Source organism: Natator depressus, chromosome 4 (genome assembly GCF_965152275.1).
Source record: "Natator depressus isolate rNatDep1 chromosome 4, rNatDep2.hap1, whole genome shotgun sequence".
Taxonomy (NCBI): domain Eukaryota; kingdom Metazoa; phylum Chordata; order Testudines; family Cheloniidae; genus Natator; species Natator depressus.
In genome coordinates this window covers 24015750-24034579 of record NC_134237.1, presented here as the reverse complement: position 1 = coordinate 24034579, position 18830 = coordinate 24015750, and the positions used below count along the sequence as shown (strand labels likewise).

At 42.5% G+C, this 18830-nt stretch overlaps 1 protein-coding gene and 1 long non-coding RNA gene across 6 annotated transcripts in view; one reads left to right on the top strand and one right to left on the bottom strand.

Annotated features, from left to right (window-relative positions):
• The first annotated feature begins 1291 nt into the window (after positions 1–1291).
• On the top strand, positions 1292–17469 carry LOC141986271 (uncharacterized). 2 transcript variants are annotated; one of them, XR_012639241.1, is made up of 3 exons: positions 1292–1399; positions 15032–15226; positions 17190–17469. It is a non-coding gene; the product is annotated as an uncharacterized LOC141986271 (long non-coding RNA). The 2 variants fall into 2 exon arrangements; XR_012639242.1 differs by lacking the exon at positions 1292–1399 and adding an exon at positions 8847–8916.
• Positions 15591–18830, bottom strand: part of GRID2 (glutamate ionotropic receptor delta type subunit 2) — a 1015652-nt gene continuing 1012412 nt past the window's right edge. For all 4 annotated transcript variants that reach the window (XM_074950595.1, XM_074950596.1, XM_074950598.1 and 1 more), the window contains one exon: positions 15591–18064. In XM_074950595.1, coding sequence (XP_074806696.1) covers positions 17642–18064 — 423 coding nt within the window. In that variant the 3' untranslated portion in view covers positions 15591–17641. The remainder of the gene's footprint in view (positions 18065–18830) is intronic.

Below are 18830 nucleotides of genomic sequence, written 5' to 3'. Positions count from 1 at the left end.
AACCCCACCCTGGCTTGCTTGGCATTAGGGTGCCTGCTCAAAAGATAGACTAACACGGCTGCTACTCTGAAACCTGTATTTGCAAAAAGAAAAAGAAGCACCTGTAGCACCTTAGAGACTAACACATTTATTTGAGCATAAGCTTTTGTGAGCTACACCTCACTTCATCGGATACATTCAGTGGAAAATACAGTGAGGAGATTTATATACATAGAGAACATGAAACAATGGGTGTTACCATACACACTGTGACAAGAGTGATCACTTAAGGTGAGCTATGACCAGCGGGGGAGAGGGGGGAACCTTTTGTAGTGATAATCAAGGTGGGCCATTTCCAGCAGTTGACAAGAACGTCTGAGAACAGTGGGGGGTGGGGTTAAACATGGGGAAATAGTTTTACTTTGTGTAATGACCCATCCACTCCCAGTCTTTATTCAAGCCTAAGTTAATTGTATCCGGTTTGCAAATTAATTCCAATTCAGCAGTCTCTCGTTGCAGTCTGTTTTTGAAGATTTTCTGTTGAAGAATTGCCACGTTTAGGTCTGTAATCGAGTGACCAGAGAGATTGAAGTGTTCTCTGGATTGTTTTTGAATGTTATAATTCTTGACATCTGATTTGTGTCCATTTATTCTTTTACGTAGAGACTGTCCAGTTTGACCAATGTACATGGCAGAGGGGCATTGCTGGCACATGATGGCATATATCACATTGGTGGATGTGCAGGTGCACAAGCCTCTGATAGTGTGGCTGATGTAATTAGGCCCATGATGGTGTCCCTTGAATAGATATGTGGGCACAGTTGGCAATGGGCTTTGTTGCAAGGATAGGTTCCAGGGTTAGTGGTTCTGTTGTGTGGTATGTGGTTACCGGTGAGTATTTGCTTCAGGTTGGGGGGCTGTCTGTAGGCAAGGACTGGCCTGTCTCCCAAGATCTGAGAGAGTGATGGGTCGTCCTTCAGAATAAGTTGTAGATCCTTGATGATGCCATCAAAAGATGGCGATCAGTGCATCGCTTTTTCATTTTAACGCCCCCCCCCCCCGTTTTTTGTTTGTTTGTTTTAAACAAGCAGGTGTCCCACACAGGCTAGACTTTGCTGGGCCCCGCTACGGGGAACCCCAGTGAGGATCGCGTCAGAGGAAGGATCTGCTGCCAGCCACCACAGTCACCAGGAACACCTGTCCGGAGAGAGCCGCGGCCGGGCGCGGAGTTCCGCTCCCCACCCCCTGCACGGAGCTGCGCGCGCCCCGCGCTGGGGAGGAGGCGGCTGACGCCAGGCCCCTGCAGGGGGCTGCACCCCGCTCTTCCGCGGGCTCCCTGCGCGCAGGGGGATGCTCGGCGCTGGGTCTACCCGCCGGGCGAGCCAGAGGCAGTTCGGCACTTCCCAGGTCAATGAAGCTGGTAAGAGTCTTATTGCCGTTCCTGCAGGGTTCGGGGGGTGGGGGGGAGCAGCGAACTGGTGTCTCGTTTTGGTGCTTCAAGCCCCCCGTCGGCGGTAGGGATGCGTGCAGGGCCCTGCGTGCAGGACTGGCCCCTTGCAGCCGCTCGGTGACTGACTCCCAAGTTACGCAGAGAAAGGCGCGTTGCCGGCTCGCAGCCTAAGGGCAGCCCGCCCTTGGAGCGCAAATCTGGGGGAGAGGCCCCCAGCGCCCCGACATTGACGGGCTCGAGTGGTCCCCTCGCTGCCCTGTACCCCAACACACCCCGCGCTGGCGGGGGCCCCAGGGCAGCGTTTCCCGAGCCAAGAGTGCGGCGGGTGAGGTCCGCCCATTAGCGGCGTGCGCACGCTGTTTGCGGGAAGGCCGGACCCCAGCCGATTTCACGCGTGCAGGGCGCTGAGCGCTCCTGGGGGGCAGCAGCTGCGAGCCCCCCTGCCGGTATTTTATAGGTGAGCGGTGACAAGGGCTTGGGGTTGAAAAAAAAAGTTCCAAGGGAATGAGAGCTCGAGATCCCCCTCTCGTGGGGGATGGCAAACCAAGAGGAACCGGAATGTCATTCCGCTAAGCCAGGTCTCCCCCTGCGGGTACTATGTACTGACAAGTAAGGAAAATATCAAGGAGGTGCTTGGTGTACTGCAGTTTAACTCAACAACCCCCCGCCCCAAAGAAGGGAGGCGAACCCGTTCGCTCTCGTGTGCCGGGAAGCCGCGGGAAAGGCAGCCGCTTGCTCCCGGGCAGAAGCCCTTCGCCCCTCACCCTGACTCCATAAAGCCAAGCGGGAGCCATTTGCTCGGAACGGTGCAAAAAGTGCGGTGGCGCCTGGAGCGGTGTCTCTGCGTCGCTGCTTCCCCTGAAGTCCCTCTGGTGCGTGCGTCCCCCAGGGTTGTCCCTCTGCAAACAACAGGTTGAATATTGTAGGTGAGGGTTATTAAAGTGTCCCCAGGACAACGGCAGTCTGTGTCCCATTCGCCACGCTTGGCTTAATCTTTGGAAAGGGCACACACAATGTGACATGATGTTGGCTTCCAATATCATTCAGTCTGCATAGCGGCAAGTGCTGCCCTGTCTCCCTGGAAATGAAGTTCGGCAGATTTAATCCTACCCTCTAAAAAACCCGACATACTGACAGCGAAGCTCTGAGTACCCCGCTAGATATATTGAGCTCGGACTTGAACCTGGATCACTTAAAAAAAAAGAATTAAAAAGGAAAAGGCTCAGAGAGAAGAGGATTCTACCCAACCCAGACACACACAATATGGTCTGGGTAGCGTTGCATTGGGTCACTCAGTCTCAGTCTGGCAATGGGTTTCCCCTAAAGAATACCTGGCCAGGGAGCAGGGTAGCCGATGCTGCGGGCAGAAATAAAGAGCTTTCCTGTTCTTTTGTGAGCATTGTAAGCAGCGCTGGTTTTCCTCTGGCTTGGAGTAAAACCCACTAAAAGGGAGCCATCCAAAGGGGAACAAAGCGCTCAGCCCTAGAGGCGGTCATGTCTAGCTCTAGCCGGCTGGGCTGCTTTCAGAGCAAAAACGTGCCCCCAAGACTGAGGGCCCCGGGATTAGGCACTGTCCAGAGGAAGGTGAGCGGAGAGAGGGTGAGGGCTGGCGTGGGATTCTCTTTTTCCTTGCTGTCATTGTATCCTTGGGATGCTGCAATATCTGAAGGGCCTTTGTTTTGGGGACCTCTGCGATTTAGTGTTATTCCTGGTTCAGAAGAATTGGGTACAAGGATCACAGCCCGTTTTCAAGTCACCTTGAGTTTAGAAACCACTTTTGCAAACCGTGTCACTAAAAATGGTGGCTTTCAAGTCAGTTGCTAGCACGGAGCGAATTACACGGAAATCACCACCCACCTCGTCTCTCTGAATGAGGGATAGATCCTAAATTCAGCACCGACTGCCTCCGCCAGCAGTGCCCCGTCTGAGGAAAGGTCAAAATGTAGTTTGCTTTTCAAGGTTCCCTAGGGCATCAGTTTGATCGATTTGCGGAGACACAGACAACACTATAAAATAAGTCATGGTGGCTGACGGAAGGAATCATCGCTTGATTCCAGAGTTCCACGACGGCTTTCAACTTCAGGAAGCAAATTCCAGGTCATCTAAAAACTCTTTTTTAAATAGAACGTCATTTACTATCCAAAGGATTAGAATATTGTGTGTTTATTTAAGCAAGGATCTCTTAAATATTTGCGAATTTAGACATTATTTGCATTAAACTAGCCAGTTCTAGGACTGAGAGCTCAAGAGTGAGCTAAGTAGTCGTCTTTAGATGAGCTGATTTCGCCCCCACACGAGCGGTATCGGGAAATAGACGATTTCAGAGCTGAAGCCACTGGAAATGCCACAGCGCCACCAGCTGGACTTGAAAGGTTTAAACAAGAACAACTGAGTGCATTGGATAGAAAGCTGTACGGCTTCCCTTAATAGCCAGAGAGCACATGGGTGAACGAGAGAGAAAGGGCAGCCCTTAGCGTGAAGAGTCCTACACTTTTACAACAAAAGAAAAGGTAAAAATGCCAGTGCCATCTCCTCGTGTTTTCTGTCCCTACAGCCCCGGCACAATGTGGAACATGTGCCGATTTTACAGTTAAATTATACAGCACTTATTTCATGTATTGTGGCAGCTAGGCAAGAACAAACAATACGTAAACTCAACTGCTCGAAACTGCCCAGCCAGTCAGCTCGCTAATCAGATCCAACAGAAGGAGCAAAAGAAATGATAGAAAGGAAAAGCTGTCCGGGGGGCGAGGGGGGAAGAAGAGGGAGAGAAAAGAAGAATAGTTAGAAAGAATTGGATAAGGCAGTGTTATGCCTCGAGTTTTAAAGCAGAAAGCCCATTGATTGCGGATGGCTAAAATTAGCTATTGTAGTAGCTCTACACCCACTCTTGGCTTTAGCAAAGAGCTTAACCCCCTTGCAAGAAAGAACATTGATGTCATCTGGGCTGTTCACAGTTGACAGTCACACAGATTTTCAAAACAACCATTTTCATAACAGTCACATGGCTTTTACTCATCCCACAAGCTATAGATGACGATAGCAGCAATGCTTCTCTTTAAAATTGAAAGCGACAGAATTAAAACTCAGTTTTTAAAGAATAATCTGGTAGATCCTCATCTACTACCACTCTTACCCAGTTTTGAAGCTTTTAAAATCTGTAATAAAACCCTACATTTTAGTCCACTGGGTATTACAGGGCAAAACAATTAGAGCACAAATAAAACAAACCATCTATTGCCAATTGTTCCCACTAGGTGAATTCCACTATTTTTGGCTCATTATCTCCATGATATTATGTCAGTTTCTCAGTTTGTTCCACAGAAATAATAAAAAAAAAAACTTGTTTTCAAGCTACTTACAAGAATAGCCAGCTAGAAATTATATAATAAATAGTAAGTTTTCATAATTTCTTCATATTTTCAGCTTTAAAACATCTTTGTTTAACTCTAGCCAAATGTTATTTGAAAATTTCTCTATGTTGCAGTAAATGCAGCCCTACTCCATGAAAACACAATCTAACAATAGTATTATATTACTCACCCTGTTCTGTATGTGCATTCATCCTGGTATCAACTGTATTAGGGACCCAAATATTACTTTTTACTTTTAGTAGCTGTGTAGAACTAGTATAACTTAAGGCTTTTTTCCCTTTCTGGGCTCTACATTTACTAGATTCCAATTAGAAAGCTAATCTGTTACATCTGTGCAACCCAACTGACAGAAATGAGGATTTACGCAGGTGTCACCAATGGTATTATTTGGTCAGTGTAATCTTTTTAAAGGTGACCTGAGTGAGAAGGAAACCCAGCTTGATTTGCAGAGTGTGGATTGCTGTTGTAGAGCTGAAAACTAGGGTAAAAACAGGAAAAAGTGACTATTTGTTCTGAAAATCATTGTCAGAACAAGCCTGGAACCCAACAATGTAAATTTTAGATCGGCACTTTTCAGAATAAAACCCCACACTAGGATAAATCCAGTCTCCGTTTCTCTGGCTGAGGAAGGCTCCTGTGCAGCAGAACTCATGCATTCCGCTACACAAGGGGTAGACTAGATGTGATAGGAACCAAACACAAACATAGGTGTTGGAACTAGGGGTGCTGGTTGTGCTGCTTCACTCTCCCCTCACTGCCCCCTCTGGCTTGAAGTGGTTTCCATCATATACAGGGTTTACTGTTTGGTTCAGTGCCTCTCAGCACCTCATAACACATATACAAATTGTTCCAGCATTCCTGAACACAAGGTACATGAAATCTAGATGCCATGGAGGCCATGGCATGTGGGACAAAACACCTGATGCAGTGCATAGAGCAGGCTAAGGGCTTCCTGGCTGCACACATTTTCTTCTCCCTCAGCTGCAGGGGATTGTGCAGAGACCTTGCATAGGCTGCTTCAAACATTGGGCTTTGGACATTTCCTGGTTCTGGTAATGCATTGGTAAATTTACACATCCATTTGCTAGTGAATGTTCCCAATGCTAGCACTAGAGCGGGGGAACTATTGCAAAAAGAGTGTTTGCAAGTGTTCATGCACTAGTGTATTGAAGACTGTTGTGGAACTGCAACCTATTACTTTAAGAGCAGGGCAGAGGTGGGGTGGTCTTCTGGTTGCAGACCAGGGGGCTCCGCAGCAAAGCATAGGATATCATTAGCAGTCAGTCTGGCAAGACCCTGCTTAAAGCAAGGGGGACGAGTGTTACCTCTCTGCTCTAGGGAGCAGCTTCTGTTGGAGTTCTTCTGTATTAAGGTTCTGATTTCTGGGAAATAAGTGTTGTAACGCTGCAGCCGTCCACCAAGAATATTTTGTTTTTATCTCACTTTGCTGTGTGTATGTTGTGAAGATAACACATTGGAAGGCCCAATGGCTTTTTGCTTTGATCATGTTCATACCGCTCCTTTCTCCCTCAACTTTTTCTAGTTAGTCATAAACATTGAGGCAGATGAGTTTTTGTTTGAGTGGGTTTGTGGGGAATTGACACAGGTGTACATGCATGAACAAGAGCACATGCCTGTTTAAATAAAATGTTTCAAGCTTCTGATTAGGAAATAACGCCATGTGGCTTAAGAGAGCAACCACAGATAATAAATAGCAAACCCACATCTCTCTGAAAACTGTTCGTCCAAGTTTATTTGGCAACTACTTACAAGTAACACATTTGCAGACATTAGGTTCAGTTCCCAAATGATTTGTAAATATAGGCCTAAATTTGGCAGATAATTTACTCACGATGATTTAAGTTTTGGCTAACAAATATTTATTTTAAAACCAGTTTCAGGCATGTGATCTGTACTTACATCTACTTCTTAGGTTAACATGTTCTGTAAGTACGCTGTCTCCCACATCTGTGGTCAGTCTTCATATTGGAAAGCACTCTTCCCCCCTCCCTGCCCTATTCTTCCCCCAGACCACCACTTTTGTTGCAACATGGGAAAGAGTTCTGCTTTGTCCCTTGCCACTCCCACTGCCCTTCAACCTGCTATGTCCTTTTACTGCTCTGCAAGCAGTAATGTACTTCAGAGCAATGTGTGCCCCTTTGCAGGACTGAACCCCAAAGAAGTAAATGTATTCACTTTAGTGGATTCTATTGTTCTTAAACATGTCACACTGTTTTGAACGAGGTTTACTTTGTATTGCTCACATCTTCCCGTAAGCAGATTTTTCAGAGTTGTATAAACTGCTAAGGAAATAATGCTTATTCTTTAACTCAAAAAGTGGGAGGAGTTCATTATTTTCAAGACCCTAATCCTGTAGATAGCTAAACAGTATCCAAACAGCAGCAGATATTAAGCTGTAAGGTTTGTAAAAATCATTGTCGGGGACAAGTCCCTATTTTCACCAAGTGTGATTCTGTAAATCAACACACTTCTCCTTCTTACACTGCATAGAGTGCATGCTTTACACTTGAAGGAATGATCAGTCCTTAAGCAATGTATTGAGTGTTAGGAATATAAACTATCCATACTATTAATTTTGTTCAGTATTATTTTTGCTTTCTTTAGCTTGTTTTTCCATGTGTCAGCAAAATAATTAGTAACAACATAGGTCAACAATAATTACTCTTGCCGTGGTCTGCAGTGAATATTCATACAGCCATCCCCACTGTATACATTTGCAGCAGCATGTTCATGGGCAGTGAGGAGGAGTACAAGCTATTAACAGTATCGGTGTGCTGTATTGCTTCTCAACGTTTTTTTGGCCATCTGCTTGGGATACATAGCCATAGTGAGCTAACACAGCCGATTTAAGGATTTTGTTTCAGATTGATACTGTGCAACTCCATACCACCGATTTCAAACTGTGCCGAGCAAATTCAGGTTGTGCTTCCACCAACTTATCTAACAGCTTCTATCAAGGTTGCTTTCAACAGCTTCCCCCTTTCTCTTCTTCTAGGCTGCACTCGGTTAAGAGGGGTCAAGGAACCATCTTGTGGTAGGTGCTCCTCTGGGCTCACGTCTGGGCAGTGGAATGTCTATCTTGCACCGCTTGCAAGCTCCCTACAGCCAACCAAGGAAGCAGGCAATAAAACAGCCAGTGCTTTTGTTTCACCTTTCCCCCTCTTCCTCCTTTCCATAGAGCAAGAGTTGCCCAGTGGAAGGAGTGTTCGGTGGTTAAGGCTCTGGGGTGAACGTCAAGGAACATTGGTTCAATTCCTGTTTCTGCCACGGGCTTCCTGGGTGACCTTGGGAAAGTTGCTCAATATTTCTGTGCTTTAGTTCCCTGTCTGTACACTAAGGATAATAATGCTTCCATTAAAATAATTCTTGTGCAGATAAGTAAATATTTGGATGGTACTTGAATATTCTGGTGATGTGGTTATCTAAACACCTAGATAAATAGCAGAGGAGCTACAGCCGAGAAGGAATGGATGCTCAGACAGGAGAAGGCAATGAGGGAGGAGAAATGGTGTCCTCCTCCCCTGCCAAAAAGGGCTGGGGCACCTATGCTTTCACTTGCAGGTGTTTGTGTCTCTATTCCCTGCTGAGGTTGGATGGAAGAGCTCCATGGCTTTTCGTGGAATGGAGTGTCAGAAGGACACATGCAGACACAAGAGTCATGCATCAGCAACATGTGGGGGCAACAGATTCTGTGCCACTCCGCAGACAGCTGGGGTGGAGGCAGGTTGGCCAAAAGAGTTACAAATGCCAATGAGAGGGTCCTATTTGCACTTCAAAAAACAAAACATTGTTTTGAGCTGGTTACAGAAAGGCAGCCAAAGCCTCTGGCAGGGGTGAAAGACTTAGCTTCCATGGTTACAGCGAATTAACCGTGTGGCTTGGGCACACAAATTTTATTTAGAGCCAACCACGTCTCTAAGTGGTTTAAAAGTTGTAGGATGGACAGTTCCTCAGAAATGAGACAAAACCCCGTGTTTCATGATGAAACACAGAACAGAATGCAGCTGTGCCGCCAGTTCCATCTCCTCCCCAGTGTCTCCAGCATTGTACAGCACCACATTCCTGTTCATAAACCTCTAACTACTAACGTTGGTGAGTGTCAGGATATTTGTTGTTTTTATTAAAGGCCCGGCTGCTGGAGACATGTGAGTACATAAAAAGCGCAGCTGTCACGAAAAAAGTAAGCCCAAATTTCCAGCCCTTCATGGGTTAGAAGGGGTCAAAAATCAGAGGGCAAAGAAAAAGATCCCCACATTTATTGTTTGTCAAAAATCTCATAATTTTTTAAAGTTCAGGTTGGGCACTGAGATACATTTTTGTTTTTGACAATGGATAAGGATCTGAGAATATTTAAGTATTGTTTGTTCAGCGTCATTGTGGAAATAGTGTTGGCACATATTATTTTAGGAAACAGTTCTGCACTTAAAAAAATCACAGGCTTACCTAGCATATGCAGGAAATAGCCTATTCACTCGTAATAGTGTTGCGCTAATGGGGCATCCTGTCCTTTAAAAGGGAGCGGGTGTAGGAATATTTGAGTGGGCAACCAGGGGAGTAGCAGAGTGTCCTACATTTGGTGATTATTGTAGCAATTATTAGCTTTAGGTCTGGCACTGCTTGTGAGGATCTGTGCAGTTGCAGAGGGATTTATATATATATATTTGGTAGTTTTGCACAGAAAATGTAACATAGATTCATAGGTATATGGTACCTTTCATCTTTTTATTTATAAAAATTAGGTTGACAGGCATGTTTGAAATATGAAGTCCCTTTTGTCTGTTTTCTAGGTGTGCTTCTATATTAGTCAAGTGGTTGTTCAAATTGCTTTATTGGTTTCAACTGTCTTCTAAAAAAGAAACCACTGTAAAATTTGAATACTTTAAAAGTCATACTGGGAATCATCCTGTCTGGAATATTGTCAAATGGTTAGACCGAGGGGGGAGGATTCAGTCTTCGGGTTTGTATCTACACTTATTTCAAAGTAAAAAATATGCAGCACGCTTCTGGTGTAACTACATTAGAGTACCAATGGCTAATTGTATTTCCAACAGCAGCTGCCTTATTAGAGGTGCTACGGCTTTTAATGACCTAATTGCTTTTTTGGGACTCACTTCTTTTAATAAAAAACGTAGTTATTTGATATTCCAAAAATGAAACAAAAGAGGAAATTGTCAGACTAAAATATTATTAAGGCTGGTAAATGGCAAATTAATATTCCTGAGTGAGATTTTCATAAGTGCACAGTGTTGGTTTTACTCCCATAGAAATTAATGGATGTTTTACTTCTGACTTCACTGAGAGCAGATTTAGTCCACTATTGAGTACTTTTTAAAATCCATCCCCTAGTATTTATATAACCCCTTCCATGCAAAGGTTTCTCAAATTATTTTGCAGACTATATACACACTCCTGCACACAGCGTAGGTGGAGGTGAAAAATGTTGTACTGTACATTACAGAGCCATGTGATAAGTTCATTTATCATGCAACTCTAACAACCTCATCTGCACTGTGTCCACTGATTCATCCCCACCAGGACTTACTCTACTATTCCAAATCCATGGAGCATTCAAACAGCTATCATTTAAAAAAAAAAATTCCATATGCTACAAAGGCAGAGCGTTCCTCCCCAATTTCATGGGCCTGAGATGCAGGGTGGGTTATATTTAGTGCTGGATCAGCAATTGGTTTCAGTTCAAGATATCATGATCCCTCAGGGCTATTTTGGAGAGGCAGTAGCTAATAATGCTTACTCATCTTTCTAAAGCACTTTGGTATCTATAGGTGAAAAAATATATATTATGGGCCAGATTATGATTGGCTTTACCCTATCCATGAGGTAGCATAAGATCCATCTCCCACCCCCTCAACTTCGTCGGGGTTTTATCTGACTTGCTGTGTGTCCGAGCAGGTGGGAGAGCATTGGCTGCAGTAACTTACTTCTCTGGAGCAAAAGGGAAAGAATAAAGACTCTTGGGGAAGCACAGCTATGTGCTGCCCCTCATGCAGGGCTTGGCCTAACACTCACTCCAGCTCTGTGTATATGTAAGCCACACCTTTTCAGATTAAGTTATTTAAGCACAGAGAGTTCTACTGACTTGGATGAGTGGCACTGTGGCCTAGGATTAGTAATTGACTGGGGAACCAAGAGACCTGTGTTCTGGTCATTTGACTGAAACCTGACCTTTTTTTTGTAGTGAAATTTGGCTGTACTGTGCACATCCGTGGGATTAACAACCACATAGTGAAAATATGTATCTTATGAGATACACATTTAATGAGCCAGGTTTATGCGGGTGATATTATTAGCTTGATCAGTGCAATTTACTCCTTTAATTTGATCCCCCGGTGTGACTTACCCACCCTCCTGTATTTAATATTGTGCACACAGTGGGTTTGATTTGCCACTACATTATTTCAGCTGTAAATGAATGTATGCCAAGATAAATGTATTGATTTTAATGGAGTTACACCAGCATGAAACTGGAGTCAGACCATAGTGACCCAGATCCTGTATGTTCATTGAGCTACAGAGAAGACAAATAAACACTTGGATGTTCGAAAAGCAAAATGCTTTCTTTAAGAAAAAACAGTTTAAATTGCTAAGTGATTACCATGTAGTTACTCATTACATCTTTTACATAACCCAAGCACTTAAAGGAAATAAATAGCTGAGGGCATCATAAAATCTTACACTGTCCACAAAGTTTTTTTCCCAAATGTAAAGAAATGTATATTTCATCACAAAGCCTGACCCTTAACTCTGACCCAAAATAAATACTACTCTTTCATCAGTAATCTTAAAAGATGAAAAGAAAAAATAAACCTTTCTGAAAAAGAAACATGGCTATCATAATATATACACATTAATTTCCCATTCTGAGCAGCCACAAATGCAAATTCATGTAGACATAATTCCATACATTGATAAAGCTATACTCTCATATTACCGTCTGTATACTATTTTAAACTCAGGGAACGGCAGCAACAAATGCTACAACCGCAAAAAATAATACTGTCTCTTGATATGTGTTACCTGACACTTGCCCCCAACAGTATCGCTTAAAAGAAAATATTTAAACACCAAGGGCACAAAACCAATACATTAGAAAAAAAAATCTCTCCCACTGAAAACGCCCAACAATCCATAGGTCAGAATTAAGGGTTTTTTCATTTTTGATGAAATACACATTTCTTTGTATTTTATTAAACTAATGGGCTAACGAGTCCCTTTTCCCTGGTTAAAAATCATGATCTCATCATTAGCTGTGTCCCATTGAAGTGTGCTCATACATATGTGATTTGCCTTCTACAGAAATGGTGGAGGGGCCTATGGCCAAACTGGGCAGCTCTCCAGGGAGCCAATGGCGACCAGTGCTGCCTGCAAGGAAGCTGTGCCTCCAGCACAAGTTCTGATTCCTGGCTGGGCTTTGCCTAGTACCACAGATTACTCTGGGTCAATAGTAGCCTCCCCTCGACTCCATGTGGACATGGTAAAATGGCCTGGATCTTAAGTGGTCCAAGTCTCTTCGCAGTGGTGACTGTCACCCACAGTAATTCACTTTTCTGGATGAAGTTGAGATTGCAGTGTGCCCAGGTAATCCATATGCTTGTGGAAAGTGCCATGGGATTTTTAATGCTCACAAATAATCAGCGAGGAAAGATTGTCTGGGGGTTATAGCACTGGACTTAGGAGGCCTAGGTTGACGTCTAGGCTCTGCCACACACTTACTGTGTGACCTGAGGCAAACGACTTAATCTTTTTGTGTCTCATTCTTCCATGTGTAAAGTGGGAGTAATATTTCCCTATCTCACAAGGGCGTCAAGCAGAGAATTTCAGGTGAGATACTGTGGTAATCGGGGGTGGCAGATGAGAACCTAGGTAGCTATTGATTTTCTCTCTGGTCTGTGAGATTATTCCATGAAGTACATTGCTCTCTAATTTTAGGGCATTGGTTCAGATTAGGGATTCCATAGGACATTAATCAGCCTCACCACTTCCTGTAGCACTCTGGGTTTCCTTCGGCAGTCTCCCTTACAAACACTAATCCGGTTTAGTTGATGAAATATGACAAGATCACAGCCTAAGATAATTTGATTTAGACCGACCAGTCTTGATTTGCATTGTGAGTGCCTCCATGCACCTCACCCTGTTGCTCAGAAAACTCTATGACCCATTGTTATGGACACCTATTTTACTAAAATGTTTAAAAATCCTGCACACAAGATTAAGAAACCCAACGAGCTGGGTTTACTGTAGGGTTAACAAGGGGAATAGTCTGAATGTTGGTTGTGATTCAGTTGTTGTCTTGGGGCCTTTATACATTATCCTGGATTAGGAAAGCTTACAGATAAGGAAAAGTATGTTTTACTTTTAAAGGTACTCCACTTTGTGAACCTGTAAGAAATTAAAGCAAACCCAATAAATAATTGTGCAGTTTTGGACTATTCATTGCTCTGCATCCAGGGGCAGTTCTGACATAGAAAGGTACACTTATAATTCTGCCTGCTTTACAGTATCCCAAGTAAGCATGGAAGGCTGAGAAAATATTGCATCATAGATCTCATGTATTGAATGACGTAAAATTAGCATTTCCATTAGTCAAGACAAAAGAGCTGACCTCAGAAACGTTGGCCCTGACCACGCTATGGTACACCCCCAGAATAGCAATCACCTTTTCTTGAGTTGCATGAGGACTTGTTTTGTTTTGTTTTGAGAGCCATACTATAGTTGAGCCCCTTCTTAGTCTCTTGGATCTTTTTATAATGTGGTTCTCTGGAGAGAAAAAAAAAAGCTTTTCCATATTGTTCAGGGAAACAGTGAACTCTGACTGCAACAACTGTGTTTAGCTGGCCCAGTTTAACCCACAAAGCAGTCTAGATAGATATTCTGTATGGGATATGTTAAATTGGTTGGATTATTGGAATTACTTTATACGCAACTCATGTTTTCATAAAGAATAATTTGTATTTTCAATGGAGTTGCAATAATTTAAACACTTGTCAATAGTTCAGAGTAAAATTTGTGTCACATTGTTTTGAAAGGAAGGAGAGATGTTTGCAGGGTTTGTTCCCTACCCCGCAATATATACCATGACTGACAGAGCTATTTTACCTAGCTTTTTAGTCATTTTATTGCCTTGCTATTTGTGCTGAGTGTAAATGATGGGAACAGGATACCCATGAAATGCAAGAGGAATGATCTAGTGCAGACTGGAGCACAACAAATTTCAAGCATTCATGTTTATCTTAGAGAAATGAATAATTTAGGCCGTGATCCTGCAAATACTTATGCACCTTATTACATACACTCATTGGGGTTAATCACAAGTACAGTTATGCGCATAAGTGTTTGTAGGATAAGGGCCTCCGTTTGCCCATTGCTTTTCTTTTAGACGGAGCTATGTAACTTATCTCTTAGCTGTGTTTTAAGTAACTTTCACCAAATCAGTTTTCTCCTTGATGGGGCTTTATATCAAACCTTAGCTTTTGAAATTCTCAGAAGGTGGAATTTTTTAGTTATAATCTAGCAATGAGTTGGGATAGCATGAAATTTATTTGAAAACTAAAAAACGCTGTCCCATATCTCATTAATGCTGGCTGAGTGAATGTATGAAACTCTAGCAACAATTTAAAATCATGGTTCAGTTAATGAAAGCTGAAGTGTTGTGAACAATCCAATAGAAAACTTGATATTAATTTGGGTGCTCTAAGTGACTACATCATGATTGATATTAAAGTAAATACTAAAGAAATTAATATCAATTTGGCCATTAGTTTAAGATAGTAATGAAAATACACAACCCAAATGAATAAAGATTGAGAATACTGTAATTAAATAAGGGGCATATTCTGCCACCTGTACTCGTGAGGACATAGGCACATGGCTATCCACAGAGTAAGTTATGATTTCATTTTAAATGAGGCAGAATCTGGTCCTATAAAAATAAATCAACAAAACAAAATAGGCCATATACCAAAAAAGTTTCTAGACCATGTAGGCTGAGATTGAGTTAGGTCAGACATTGAGTGCTTCTGAATGTACCTGAGAATTTGGGGAGAATGCAGTTTAGGTCTAAACTTGACTCAGTGTCCCTGTCAATCTCACACTAATTTCCATGGAAATTCAACAGGCGATATGATGAGAGGCACAGCTCTAGTACTTACAGTTCTTGCTTTAAAGGATGTTTGCTATTTTTTTCTTCCAGTACATCTTACATATTCCAATACGACACCAAAGGTGAGACTCATTCCTGCTCCAGCCCTTTACACCAGGTAAAGGGGCTACAGGAGTTCTACAAAGTTCTGGATCCAGCCAGGAGAGAATTTCCTTAGTGAAGGAACTGAGGAAGACAGTCACTGGCTGCTTTTTGAAGATCTCCACGAAAGCCCTGGCATAGCAGGTATGGCGGATAAGGGGTGTGCTGAGGGCAGGGCCTCAGAATGTACCGGTAGTTCTGTAAAGATTTTGGGCAGCTCTGCTGCCATAAGTTAGAGAGACCCCCAGGGCTGTCCAAACTACACCAGGGATTGCTTAAAGCCATCCTAGTCCTCCCTCCCAATGCGCTAAGGCACAGTATAGAATCTCACCTGTAAGTTTGTATAGCACCTTCTTGGCCTCTATGGGTTACCACAATATAAATGTTAAATAATGCACACCTTAAATTGAAGAATGCAGACGCAGTTTGACATTTCCATGTTATTTAGGACAAACAGGTGGAAAAGCAAGTTTAGAAAACAATTTTATTAGACAAATTATTTAGACAAATTATACACAGAAAGCTCTGCCACTTGTAACTGAGGCCTCCAAAAAGTGTTGTGTATTTGTTTTATAGGCAACACATCAAAATAGGCCTATTTTAAATAGTGTACATGGTTAACAGTTTGTTTATAGCTAAAATCACTGCAACATCTGGTATGTCCCTACATAGCTTGTTGTAAAGAAATTTCTTTTTTTTTTTTCTTTTTTTTTTTTTTTTAAATCAGAGTTGTGTACGAGTTCATGAATGTTACAAGGGGAAACAAGTTGTGCATGCTTTTAGACACTTGCTACCCTGGAAACAAAATGGCCGTTTGCATGATAAGAAATTGTTCTGCCTTACACAGTAGACAATATCTGAAGATTTAGTACAAAAACATTGATGGTACAAGATGCTCCCCCAGAACAGAATTAGCATCAAAACAGAATAGAGCTGAAGAATATACCTTTTAATTTCTCCTAAAGCAAATCACATAGGCTGATTCCTATATCAGTTCTAGCCATAGAATGAGTTAGGTTAACATAAGTGTATGGTTGTGTAAAAAACAAAACAAACAAACAAACAAAAGGAAGGAACTCAGCACGGGAGAAGTTGCTTGTTCTCTGCTTAACGGATTGCAGACTGAAAGCTCATTCTACATTTCTAACAGATAGGAGTGTTACTTTAAGAAGCTTGTGCCAAAGCAGACACGTTTTTTGCTCTCATTGCTGTTCTTTCATCGTTCTACACAGTTGACACTAATATAAAAATTACACAGCTCCTCTAAATACAAATGAATATAGGAAGGGTTAAAATGATAGCTCAATCCATTTTTTTCTTAGCATAATATATGACTGTAATTTAAGGCCACATCAATATTTCTCAAGGGTTTTTTGTCCCAGTAACACCATTATTGTAGTGATTGATGGTACTGATTTGGAAAATAATTTCTTAACCTTCTATGATCTACGTTTAAACTTCTCTAGAGCTGTATTAGTTATCCATGGATGTGGTTTAACTAAGAGAGCTTTCCATTGGTTAAATTAATTAAATGTAAAATTACCAGGTTTAGCCTTCTACACTGCTGAATAGCCAATGCAAAACCTAATCAAATGAGTTACATCTGGGTACAAACATTAAATTAACCCGGATGTTCTAATAAAAAAAAGTATTAAATAAGCTCTGTTGGCAAACAATGCAAGTCAGAATAATATTAAAGCCAATCTCTTTTCTAAACAAAAAGACCCCCTGCACTGTATATCTTTTCTGTATACAACACATTTTTACTAAAGCTTTATTAAATGAATTGCAATAGCAACGGCTGCCATTTTATAGATATATATACACATACTTATGTATATATATTTATGTGATACTAATTTATTTAACACAACAGAGGCTTCTGTCATATGATACAGTTTACTGTACATAAGAAAAACTTTTAACACTGTACAATCACATAAAGGTCATATGCACTGTTGCAGTGCAAAAGTAGATTTAACTGTAGTCTTTACTGGCATAGCAATGGCTTTTTGTAATCCTACAAAACTGCATTCTCATATTGTGTGGCCTGAATAGTTTTTTTTTCTTTTTTCCTTTTTTTAAATTTATTTTTCTTTTACTGCAGGGTTTGCCTTTGGTCCACAGTTAAAAGGACACACAACAGCAGTGGAGCACTGAATGGATGCAGCAGAACAAATGTAAAGGACGGAAGTTATTGCAATTATATAAAAAATGGAGAAAGAGGGGAGATGCAAACGCCCTTCTGCGAAATAACCCTCTATCTTTTATGCATACTCAGTGCACATTTCCTATACTTAAAGTATATGAAAAGTGTACGAATATAAAACTAGTGTGGTTTCTTTTTTTTTTTTTTTTTTTTTTAAAAGAAACAGGTGACAAGAGAAGAGCGAGGAGGAGACAGAGAAAGCAGGGGACAGAAGGAGAAATAGTGAGTTGTTACTAAGAATCCTGATTTTTTTTTTTTAAAAGTTACATCCATGTTAGTCCCACAATATTACAGCTGCTCCTTGCAAAGGGAGTCCTAAAAAGAAACAATGAAGAAACTTGGTCTGAAGCTCATATGGAGGTGCCTCGGTCTGGGTCATTACCGATATTGAGCCCCAGAGTAGGAGTTGGTTGGTATGGGATAGACGACATTGTTTTGATAGGACTTCTGAAAAAGCCCCCATTAGGTGCCCTGTGCCTAAAAGGGCCAGTTCGGTGCTCAGGCATGTTGCCAAAGGAGAAACCAGAAGCGGCTTTAGCTGACAGCGTACGGCTAAGAGTCTGGATCTGTTCTGGTATGAAGGTTGTTGTGGTGATATGAGTGTTCCTGAAGTCACTGATTTGCTCCAGTGCTTGGCGTGTGGGCAAAGTGTCAATGTCCAGCGGGGTCAAATCAATTGACGAGGTGGAAAACTGTTTATGGGGGCTGTCGTCATCTGTGCACAGGCTGTTAACACGTCTGTGAAGATGTTCCAGGTCAATTTCCTTGTCATCCTGGAAAAGAAAAAGAAGACGGGCCATTTATTGTTGCCACTTTTTGCTGGACTGAATCTTTACAGTGGAACCAGAACTGCGCAGGAAATGTGACTAAAACTTTGTCTAACTTAAACTAAAACTTTGTGCAATGGGCGGCCAGTGACCCAGCTGTTGGGGGAGACTAGTCCCTTGCCTTTCCCCTTGTGCCTGACAGGCCCTGCCCCATCTCCTCTCCTTTTGCCTCCTTCCCCGCAGGACCCCAGAGCACCCCCACCACAGCCCCCGCCTCAGTGCCAGCTGCTCCAAGTCCCTGTGGGAGGCAGGCTGGCCAGCCTGGGCCAGTGCAGGAGGGAACCTGGGGGCGGGGCCATGCTAGGCTGTTTGGGGAGACACAGTCTCCTCCACCCTAGGATACCTGCCACCCATGCTTTGTGCTAATTTACAACAGCTGAGGTCAGGTATAAACATCTATGGTGTAAATCTTTCCAACTGACTGCTGCTGACTGGATTAGAAAGAACACAGGTGCTGTCTAACCTTATAATTCACCTATTTTCAAACCCAGCATCCTAAGTACTAAGCTGTAGGTGCTACAAATAGATGCCTATCATGAAAGTACATGTTTAGAGCCAGGGTATGTGTGATTTAGATTAACGACAGCTTGGTAATAATCAGCTTCCTATAATGAAGATGAAGTGTAAACTCAGATGGCTGGGGTGATACCAGCTTTTCTTGAACTCCATACTGATAACTAAATGTGAGCTTCAGATGGGAGCTTTTGAAGAA